The 11,614-nt window shown below is 39.7% G+C and overlaps 1 protein-coding gene across 2 annotated transcripts in view; it reads right to left on the bottom strand.

Moving 5' to 3' along the window:
• Positions 1–11,024, bottom strand: part of kctd7 (potassium channel tetramerization domain containing 7) — a 32,465-nt gene extending 21,441 nt beyond the window's left edge. For both annotated transcript variants that reach the window (XR_007040195.1, XM_047378506.1), the window contains exons 1-3: positions 10,227–11,024; positions 7,169–7,338; positions 1,420–1,598 (exon numbers count right to left, since the gene is read on the bottom strand). Coding sequence is in view for 1 of the 2 variants with exons in the window: in XM_047378506.1 (XP_047234462.1) it covers positions 1,420–1,598; positions 7,169–7,338; positions 10,227–10,553 (676 nt within the window). In the remaining variant the exon portion in view is untranslated. The remainder of the gene's footprint in view (positions 1–1,419; positions 1,599–7,168; positions 7,339–10,226) is intronic.
• Positions 11,025–11,614: the final 590 nt, after the last annotated feature.

Raw genomic sequence — 11,614 nt, 5'->3', positions numbered from 1 at the left:
TCACTAGGAGAATCTAATGCACGGCTTGAAAACGTTTTTTACAAATACAAATCTGAAAAGTGTGGCATGCATTTGTATTCAGCCCATTTTTACTCTGAAATGCCTAAATAAAATCTAACTACCTACCTGCAGATGTTCTGTGAGGTCCTCAGAGGTTTATTGGAGAACATTAGTGAACAAACGGCTTCATGAAGACCAAGGAACACAGCAGACATGTCAGGGAGAATGCTGTGGAGAAATTTAAAGCACTATTCCAGTCATACCGACTACTCAGAGCAGCATTCACCCAATCGCATCCACAAACACACATTCATACCGGTATGCAGAGCCATAGCTAACTTGGGGCGAAGTGCCTTGCCCAGGGCCACATCGGCAGGAGGAATTTGGAACTCCAAAGACATGGCCGCATCTAAACTGACAGAGAAGCAGCCAAGAGGCCCTTGGTAACTCTGGAGGAACTGGAGAAATCTGCAGCTCAGGTGGGAGAAACTGTTGACAAGACAACTATTAGCTTTTTATTCCACACATTTGGCCCTCATGGAACAGTGTCAAGAAGAAAGACATTCTCAAGAGAAAGCCATAGGAAGTCCTGTTTGTAGTTTGTCACAAGCCACGTAAGAGAAACATCAACCGTGTCGAAGAAGATGATCATGTCATGTGAACACAATCTGTGGTGAAAACTAACACTGCAAAGGAACCTGAACAAACCATCTCACGGTGAAACATGGCGGTGGCAGCATCATACTGTGGGGTAGGTTTTCTTCAGGAGGGATGGGGAGATGGATGGAGCTAAATAAAGGAAGGTCCTGGAAGAAAACCTGTTAGGGTCTTTCTAGAAAAGACCTGAGACTGTGGTGGAGGTTCACCATCCAGTAGAACAATGATCCTGAGCATACAGCCAGGCTTTCAATACAATAGTTCAGGATAAAGCATTTTCATGATAATGGTCTAATCAAAGTCCAGATCTGAAAACTCAGTAAACTCAGTCTCTACATGTGTACAGCTATTAGAGTCAAACCCTAAAAGACTTTCAGGTCTAAGCGCAGAGAAACTAAACCCAAGCAATGAACTGAAGCACCACCTGGAAAACAATGATCAGAAGCATGACCCAAAATTGAACTGGGAAAAGAACCCGAGACCAAAACAATCCCAAAACATGACATCTACAAAGTATTGGCTCAGGGCGGCTCAGTATAAATGCATACCACACTTTTCAGATTTTATTTGTTTAAAAAAATGATAACCTGCATCATTTCCCTTGTTAGACAAACTGTGTGTTTGTCTAACACCTAACATTCCAATAAAATACAGTTTGTGGTTGTAAAATGCAAGGCACCCTAAATATTAAACTGTTTCACAAAGCAAACCATCCCTTCTCCTTTGCAGAAGCCAATTTCAGACTGATGTTTTTGCCTCTACCTTTGTAATAGGGCAGCAGATCGAGGAAAGCTTGTCGGACCTTCTCCCCTGTGAGAGGCTGGATGTCCTCCAGGCTGTCCAGCAGCGGGCCGATGGCGTAATACTGAGCCTCTCTGTGCACCGCTCGGACTCTGTTCTGGCGGGGAAGCTCTCCTTCTCTCAGGAAGTTCAGGATGTCCCTTTGGATAGAAACATTGAAGTAAAATTACACACTAGGGAACAGAAAATTAAGAACAGGGAACAAAATAAAAAATGGAGGCTAACATTAGCAGGGAGAAAATGGAGACATTTTGGAACGCTTTCTGATATAATTCTCAGGTTTTCTTACACCATAGGTTTACCTCACTTGTTAGAGATAACTTTGTGCTTTTAAAATCAGCGTACAGACAGTAAGTACAGAAATATAAACTCTAGAAGAAACATATATATATATATATATATATATATGTATATATATATATAGTAATAAAGGCAGGTTGAGAAAGTGCAGATAAGCTGACTACTCTGCTGTAAAATGCTTCATGTGGCTGCATTTATTACCTTAAAAGCCCATTCTGTATTCTCCTTGATACATTTTAAGCAACTGTCTAGAGAAATCAAATTCTTCATCCTCACAGCTTTGATTCCCACATGATTATTCCAACACTAATGTACAGGGACTGGTACTTGGACTTTCATTAACACAAGTAGTAAAATGACTGAATTGGAGAAGATATTGGTTGTTTTTGATATTTTTAAACTTAATCATGATGCACTTTTTACAGTTTTTTAGGCAGGTCCTGATTTCTGCTTTTTTTTTAAAGCTGTGACATGCCAACTTCAGTTTTGGTTGATCTCTGATTGTTTTGTTAATTTTGAAATACATATGGTGATATATATTCACTCTTTGATCTGAAAGGCATCTTTATATACATGGAAATGCAAAGGCTCTGTGCCATTACTTAAATGTTCATGCATTTCCAACATGCACCACAGCATAAATGTCAGCTGCAAATGTAACTGGTGCTCCTTCTTCTAAAAAATATAAGCTGAACTAATTGAAACAATACAACATATGAAAAATAGGATAACAGTTAAAAACTGTTAAAATAATGTTAAAAATGTAAAAGTTAATCAGAAAATATAACCCATGAATTTGAAAGAAACGGATCTGTTTTTTTAAGCTGGTGCCTTACCGCCACCTATTGGCAGCTACATCACATTGCAGGCGGATGGCGTGAGACGTAAAGATCAGAAACCAGGTGAGTTGACGCCGCTGCAGCATAATCATCCCTGACAACTAAATAAATGCTGTTTGTTATCCTATTTATAGCCAGTAGCAGAAAGTGAAGACGTCTCAACAATGAAGGATAAAGCGATGCAGCAAATAATAAAGCACAGGGTGAAAAACTGGCAGTGCATAAAAAACTAAACAGGAAGCCATGATGCTTTTTCAAATGAGAGACGTGGTTCTCTGATGGTGCAGACAGCAAACGCTCACTATTGTTTCGCTTTTAGTCATACATCTATGTTTAACAGCTGCTCACATCTCAAAACTAGTCTCAGCCCAGCCTGGTTATATAAAAAAACTCCTCTCTGCTTGTTATCTCACTCATATTTAAAGACATACAGGTCCTTCTCAAAATATTAGCATATTGTGATAAAGTTCATTATTTTCCATAATGTAATGATGAAAATTTAACATTAATTTATTTTAGATTCATTGCACACTAACTGAAATATTTCAGGTCTTTTATTGTCTTAATACGGATGATTTTGGCATACAGCTCATAAAAACCCAAAATTCCTATCTCACAAAATTAGCATATCATTAAAAGGGTCTCTAAACGAGCTATGAACCTAATCATCTGAATCAACGAGTTAACTCTAAACACCTGCAAAAGATTCCTGAGGCCTTTAAAACTCCCAGCCTGGTTCATCACTCAAAACCCCAATCATGGGTAAGACTGCCGACCTGACTGCTGTCCAGAAGGCCACTATTGACACCCTCAAGCAAGAGGGTAAGACACAGAAAGACATTTCTGAACGAATAGGCTGTTCCCAGAGTGCTGTATCAAGGCACCTCAGTGGGAAGTCTGTGGGAAGGAAAAAGTGTGGCAGAAAACGCTGCACAACGAGAAGAGGTGACCGGACCCTGAGGAAGATTGTGGAGAAGGGCCAATTCCAGACCTTGGGGGACCTGCGGAAGCAGTGGACTGAGTCTGGAGTAGAAACATCCAGAGCCACCGTGCACAGGCGTTTGCAGGAAATGGGCTACAGGTGCCGCATTCCCCAGGTCAAGCCACTTTTGAACCAGAAACAGCGGCAGAAGTGCCTGACCTGGGCTACAGAGAAGCAGCACTGGACTGTTGCTCAGTGGTCCAAAGTACTTTTTTCGGATGAAAGCAAATTCTGCATGTCTTTCGGAAATCAAGGTGCCAGAGTCTGGAGGAAGACTGGGGAGAAGGAAATGCCAAAATGCCAGAAGTCCAGTGTCAAGTACCCACAGTCAGTGATGGTCTGGGGTGCCGTGTCAGCTGCTGGTGTTGGTCCACTGTGTTTTATCAAGGGCAGGGTCAATGCAGCTAGCTATCAGGAGATTTTGGAGCACTTCATGCTTCCATCTGCTGAAAAGCTTTATGGAGATGAAGATTTCATTTTTCAGCACGACCTGGCACCTGCTCACAGTGCCAAAACCACTGGTAAATGGTTTACTGACCATGGTATCACTGTGCTCAATTGGCCTGCCAACTCTCCTGACCTGAACCCCATAGAGAATCTGTGGGATATTGTGAAGAGAACGTTGAGAGACTCAAGACCCAACACTCTGGATGAGCTAAAGGCCGCTATCGAAGCATCCTGGGCCTCCATAAGACCTCAGCAGTGCCACAGGCTGATTGCCTCCATGCCACGCCGCATTGAAGCAGTCATTTCTGCAAAAGGATTCCCGACCAAGTATTGAGTGCATAACTGTACATGATTATTTGAAGGTTGACGTTTTTTGTATTAAAAACACTTTTCTTTTATTGGTCGGATGAAATATGCTAATTTTGTGAGATAGGAATTTTGGGTTTTCATGAGCTGTATGCCACAATCATCCGTATTAAGACAATAAAAGACCTGAAATATTTCAGTTAGTGTGCAATGAATCTAAAATATATAAATGTTAAATTTTCATCATGACATTATGAAAAATAATGAACTTTATCACAATATGCTAATATTTTGAGAAGGACCTGTAATTACTCTGTGATGCAGCTACCAGAATGACTGGTCAATCAATGTGTTTATCCCATGTTGTTTGTGTGTTTTGGGGGAACGGGGGTTGACCATGTTGTGTTTGTTTGGTCATGTGACAGTGACAGGATGCAGCACAGGATTGTGGGGGTTTAGCTGAAGCAGAAAGGCAATGTCAACTGTGTGGTTGTTTTTCCACAATCTTGATAGGGTAGGGAAATATAATATAAATCCTATCAATAAATATCAGTTATTAGCCATAACTGTAATATTAATATCGGATATCAATATCAGGCCCAAATGTTATCATACCAAGGCATCCCTGATCAAAATTATTAAATGTAGAGATGCACCGATCTGTTTTTCCCCCGGCTGATAAGGATTTCTGGTTTGACCAGCTGAGTCCAAAATGTGGCCAGTTTCTATTTCTTTCCAACAGAAAACAGATTTACAGAAATGTTTCCATTTATGAGATATTTCAGCATATGCCTCTAAGCTTCATCTCTAAGCTGTTTGATGTAATTAAAGACCAGAAAGTAGGAGTTTTCAGTTTTAATGCATTTCATGTACACAAGTATTTGACTTGCTGATCTCCGATCAGAGCTGATTAAGAGACAGTTGGTCAATTTCAATCTCTTATGGGCGTGACACTGTTTACAATAACTTTCATAAATAATTGATATACTTTCAGCTGAAAGTAATTTTCTCTGCACATTTTATTTAGTTTTCATTCTTTCTTCATAAAAAAGTTGGTTGATTTCATCTGAAATTATTTTTACCAAAGCCCAACATCCCATCTGTTGCCAACTTTAATTGTCAGCCAAGAAGAAGAGAAACGTGAATCCTACAACCATGTTTAACTGGACCCACAACTGGTGCAGTTTCTGGTCTTCATTTAGGATAAGATGATAAAACAAGTCAGCTTCAATACAGATGTCAAGTCAAAGCAGATGTGTCATATTTCTTGTGAAAACGGCTCAGTATGGCACACAAAAACAGCGCTTGTTTTCCTATAATAACCCATTTAAAAATGTTCTGTCCATCTGGTAAAGATGTGCACAGAAGCCTCGTAATAAGGGGCGCCCTGTGGCTCAAAGCACCAGTCCTTGACGCAGCTGTCCTGATTGGACCCCCAGCACTGGGCCCTTTACTGCATGCCTTCCCCTTCGCTCTCTAACCTTCTTCCTGTCCAGCTACTAATGACTGAAGGCCACTAGTGCCAAAAACCTTAAAAATGTCTAATAATAAATTCCTGGTATGGAAACTTGGTGACCCCAAAGCTGCTCAAATTAGCAAATTCAGGTGAGTACTTTATTTCTTCCATATCATGACCCTGTGAAGACCAACACACATTTACCTTATATGAATAACATGTTCTCTTGTCTTTCCTGTTTTGAAGAGTGGCTAAAACAAGCAGCTTTTTCACTCCATGTTTATACCACAGGGAAACAGGAAGACGAGGAGAATTAGAATTTGTTAGAAAGTCGGATCAATTTAAAAAAATAAGGCAAGATTTACAAAAAATGTTTCAGTTACATTGAATAAATGCGGCACTGGTGACTTTTACTCATCTTTACTAGGGCTGCCAATAAGTTTCGATAGGGAAAAAACCCCAATTCATAAAACCTAATTGAATAGAAAGTGTTACCATGGCAATATAAACCGTCTTCCTATGAAAATGTAAAGCCTAAACATTTTTTTAAAAGCTCAACAACTCCTGCAGCAGCAGCAAAATAAGCAATATCCTATTTTACAGCATGATTTCATTATTGTTTTGCATGTTTGTGTTGTTTTATATCAAATAGCTTCATTTGTTATTTGCATAATTTCTAAAAGGTGTGTTTTTGTCTAAGCAGAAATCTCACCAAAGTTCTGAAAAAGTTGCAACGGAAATCTCCAAAAAAAAAAAACCTCAGCCTTTCATTCTTTCCTGCTGGTTTGATTCATACATTTTCCACACTTTCATATTGCAGAACGACACAGCAGCGATGTGTAACTAACACTGTGTAAACAATGCTAACAGCCTCAGATAAATCAGCAGAAGCGTGTGTGTGTGTGTGTGTGTGTGTGTGTGTGTGTGTCAGCTAACAAGCAACAAATAAGCCGAGGCAGCAGCTCAGAAATAACATGGAAATGAGTTTAGAGCGCTGCCAGAGGAGTCCTGTTTGCCTCACTGAATAATAAATTCATGGATATATGTCAGAACATAATGAGCTTCCTCGAGCTGCAGGAAAACCTCTCAGAGTGAACATGTTTCCCCTTTTTAGAAACTAAAACTTTGTTCAACAGGATGCTGCCTTTCACAAACATCTGCCTAAAGTTTTCTTTATACTCATAAGAAAGTTTACAGAAAACTGTCAGCTGTGACGATGATAATGTGGAGCGCTCTGTAAAAGTATTCCTATAACCACTTGAAAAGTTTAAGCGGTGTAAATATTTTTGCAAGGCGCTGCAGCATCAGTTTTTCCTCCATTTTCTCCAGTTTATAGTTCATGTTTGGTGTTTCAGTTTTCATGAGCACAAAGCTGCGCACCCAAAGTATGCACCATCCCGATCGATGAAGAAGCGTCCCTCAGCATCCCGCGGGATGTAATGGCGGCCGCTGAACATGGCGGCCAGCATCGTGTCCTCGTATCGCCGCAGCGTGGACAGGCGTGTGGTGAAGTACGTGCCCCCGACGTTCAGGGAGATGACCTCTGGAAACTTGGGAAAGTTTGAGATAAAGCTGATAAGAAACAACGCTGAGAGGGTGAAACTGTAAAACGTGTTACATTTCCTACACAAATGGGGGCATAATGAGTGAAAATGTGGACTGAAATTATGATTTGCTGCTTAATTAACTGAAAGGTTTAACAAAACGGATCAATTTATTTCAGCAAGATATAACCTGGGTTTAACTCTTCATTTTGAGTCCCACAGAAACAGCAAGTAGCAACAATCTTTCTCAAATTATTTATGAATGCCATTACTGACTTCAGGCACCAAACCTAAATATTTATGCATTTCTTAGAATTGTAACCTTTTAAATGTCAGTTTTAATATTTTTTGTTTGAAAATTGGAGGTTTTTTAGGAGGTAAAGTAGGGCGGGGTATTAATTATTATAATTATTTATAAATAACACAGCTCCACCTGTTGTCCTTGGAACAAAAAATGCTCTTTTAAACAATAGAAATGTTATTTATCAATGTGTTTCCATACATACCAAATATTTATGTATATTCTGAGATTTTAACCCTTTAAATGACAGTTTAACCAATTAAAGTTTCTTCTTTTAGAAGATGATCATTTTTTCCCAACCCAAATATCTATGATACCTCCGTTTTTGGAGGTATCATCCGTAGCCCGAAAGTAGGGCTGGGCAAAATGCCCTAAAATTAAAATCCTGACATACTTTAGATTTATCACGACACACAATATATATCACAATATTTCAAATTTATGCTTCATCTCTGTAATAATGTTCGACCACATAGTGCAGCTGTGAATAGTGAGTCAGATTCGAACCTCTCTTCTAACAGCAAGAGGTTTTCCACATAATCCAACACTAATAATCATTTTTAATCATTTTCAGTTTCAAAATAAATCTGCTAAACAAGTTATAAGCCACGATATGAGACAAATACAAATCCCTCTAACCAACAATCAGACCACACAGACACTAAGACCCCAAAACTATCTGTAACGTAAGCTAGTGCACCAAGGAGTGAAGCATCAAAACATTTGACCAATGTCCAGTCACCTGAAGAGCAGGTTTTTGTTTTCAGGTTTCAAATAAATACAACGCAATGTGAATTTTATAGAGGAGGAATTAAAATCCTGGTCAAAAAAAAAATAAAATCTCCTTTTAAGGATGGAGGCTGCAAAACAATTTGAATGTTGGAATAATCTACATATTCCTGGATACAGCAAGATGAAAAGGTGGAGCTAGGAAGCTGAGAAGAAATCTTAGATGCAAAAGTTGGAGGAAAAACTCCAGAATAAGAACACTAGAGGAGATTATTAGTCAGGTAGACCTTGATGTGCTTGGCTAGAGTGCACCCTGTGTGATGTGGTGATCAGTGATATGAGGAACACCACAGGAGACCGTCCTGTTCCCATTTCTGTTTACTCTGTGCGCCTCACACTTTCAATACAGTCCTGAGTCATACAACCAGCAGGACTTCTCTAAAGACTCTGCAGCTGTCTGCAGTCTGGTGGTCAAACTTCATGCTGCGGTTCTGTGGTAGGTGGAGTTGGTGTCAGTGTCGGTTGATTTTAGGAAACAAAAAACCCCAGCAGGGTCATTAAACTCATGATTGAAGATGATTTAAAAAAATCCTAAAATAGACCCTGTGGAGGTTTGAATCATGGACAATCAGTCGCACCCATGACATGACATCCTGCAGAGACTTCCTTCTGTTTACAACCTCCGCTACGTATCTATAGAAACCTGCAATATTATGTCAGTAAACTAATTAAAACGAACTGTAATTGTGTGAATTCCACCATCTGCTGCACCACTTTCTGCACATAGTGTTTAAAATTGCAAAGCTATATTTTTGACTATGGTTTTTTGAAGTCTTTAGACATTGTTTTGAGATTTTATTATTCATGTTAATATACATTACGTTTGTTATAGATTAATAAATATATGCATCACACTAAACATACAGTTTAAGATCTGTAAATGTTGTTCTTTGCACAGCTCAACCTATAAAATAATAATAATAAAAGAATAATTCCACTCATGGGATTAACACTCCATTTATCAATATAAATTATAGGAATAAATTATCTCTCCATCAATCCCATGGGATTAATAATCTTTTCATCAATTAATATTATGGCAATAATCCATCTATCCATCCATTTAATGGGATAAATAATCCATATTATAGGAATAATTCATCCACCCATCTCACTGAGATTATTAAAGCCTCCATCTATTTAATGGGATTGATCATCCATCTCATACGATTAATAATCTATCCATGTATCCGTTAATAACCCAATCATCAATTTAAATGATGACAATAATCCATATTGTCATCATAGTCATTTAATTAGATAAATAATCAATATTATTGGAATAATACAACCGTCACATTGAAATGAATAATCTATTCATCTATGTTATGGGATTTGATCATCCATCTCATGGGATTAACCATCCATCCATCAATCCATAAGGCAAGTGTAGGATTAAAACCTCAAAATGATGGCATTCATTCATTTATTCATTTCAACTCTTGGTAGTTATAATCTAGAGCCCATCCATCTGTTCAGCTGACAGGATTATTGATCCATCCATCCATCTATTTTGTGGGAATAATAACATAAATGCACAGAGGCTGATGGCTCCTCAGTTAGCAGGTTTAAATGAGCCTCAATAGAAACACGTGACACAGATTCCAGCCAATCAGAACAGAGCTCCGCAGAGTAAGAAGTTGTTTGGGGTTATAATATGTTTTACTGGCTCAGTAGTCTAAGATGATATCTTCAGGGTTTATTTTATTGAAGTCTCTTCATTTAGCTTGGTTTTATATTGTTAATAAATAATGTTGTCTTTGTATCAGTGGAGTGGTGATTTTCCATCAAGCGGCCTACCCACCTCCTGCTGCTCCTGGCTGCTTAGCGAGGAGCGGAGCGGCTTGCTCGGTGTGGGGTGCTTCGGTGAGGGAGAGGCCGGCGGCTTTCGGACACCGTCGCCCTCCTCCGTAGGGTCCGAGCTTGATATGGCATCGCTCGGTTTGTCTGCGTCCCCAGCGGCCGAGAATACAACCATCACTTTGGGCAGCGGCAGCGTCCTCTGTCTCTCCTGAATGAACCGCCTCACCCGTGTGGTGGCGGCGGGCAGCGGGCTGAAGGACAGAGCCTGCCGCTCCCTGGCGCCACAGCCGTCAGAGCCGTTCGACCCACTCGAGCCATTCTGCTGCATGCACCCGGCAGGGCCGGCCAGCTCCTTAGACGCGGGAGAGGGTGACGGGTTGGAGTCCCGGGACAACAACAAGAAGGTTCTGGAACTCAGCCCACCTTCCACAACAGCCGAAGCGAAAGCAGGGAAATGACGCCTCCTGCGATGGGAAACCTTAACAACATGGGTGTTAAATGTGAAAGATTTGTCAGAATATTAGCACGCTGGGATGGCTGGGCCATACGAGTTGTGGAACGTACGTGACGTAGTAGAGAATTGGAACGTCATTACGTCAAGTTTAAAAGGCCAGATACATCTTTGGTATATTGTTACCGTCTATACTTTATGATAATAGTGATGATAATAACTGCTGTCATTGGGATTATTACGACTATTTTACACATCAGTTAACCTTAAAAGGTCATTAAAACTGTAAACAATAAAACACACAGCGGCGATCCTTGTTAAAATGGCGCCTTGGGCAAGCTGCAAACCCCCTACACACACACACTTATAATCAATCTGAACACCAAAAAAAAAAAAAAAACATGGAAATAAACTTCTATTAGATCAAATAATTACACACAGGGCGATACATTTGATATGTTTATTTCCTTTCCTTTCATATTGATGGCAATGGTTTAAGCTAGGTTTACACTTGGCGTATTGAACAAAGGCCCGAGGCTGCGTGCACCAACAGTGACGCAATCACGTCACGTCGTCCCCACCGCTGCTGAGGGCTTGCGTGCCGCTCTCCATTCAAAATGGACGAAATTGAAGGTGCAAACATTTCACGCACAAATAAATCACGTCTTTATGAAATGAAAGAAGAGAGTAACAGAAAAGAAAAACAGCAAACAACAAAAGGCAAGAGAAATTGCGAGTTACAAAGTTAAATTGTATACAATAAAGTTTTATAGCTTTTTTTTGGTTAAAGAGTGTCCAGAATTGTATCTAGGTATGGTTTTAGATCCCTTACAAAGAGGTCAAAACACAATTTCCTCTTCATTGTTTTACTCTTATGAATCTGAAACTTTGCAAGAAACCAAATCACTTCGATTAGAAATGTTTTCGATAGTACACAC

The sequence above is a fragment of the Girardinichthys multiradiatus genome, chromosome 11 (assembly GCF_021462225.1).
Source record: "Girardinichthys multiradiatus isolate DD_20200921_A chromosome 11, DD_fGirMul_XY1, whole genome shotgun sequence".
NCBI classification, from domain to species: Eukaryota; Metazoa; Chordata; class Actinopteri; order Cyprinodontiformes; family Goodeidae; genus Girardinichthys; species Girardinichthys multiradiatus.
This window is presented reverse-complemented; position numbering and strand designations above follow the sequence as displayed.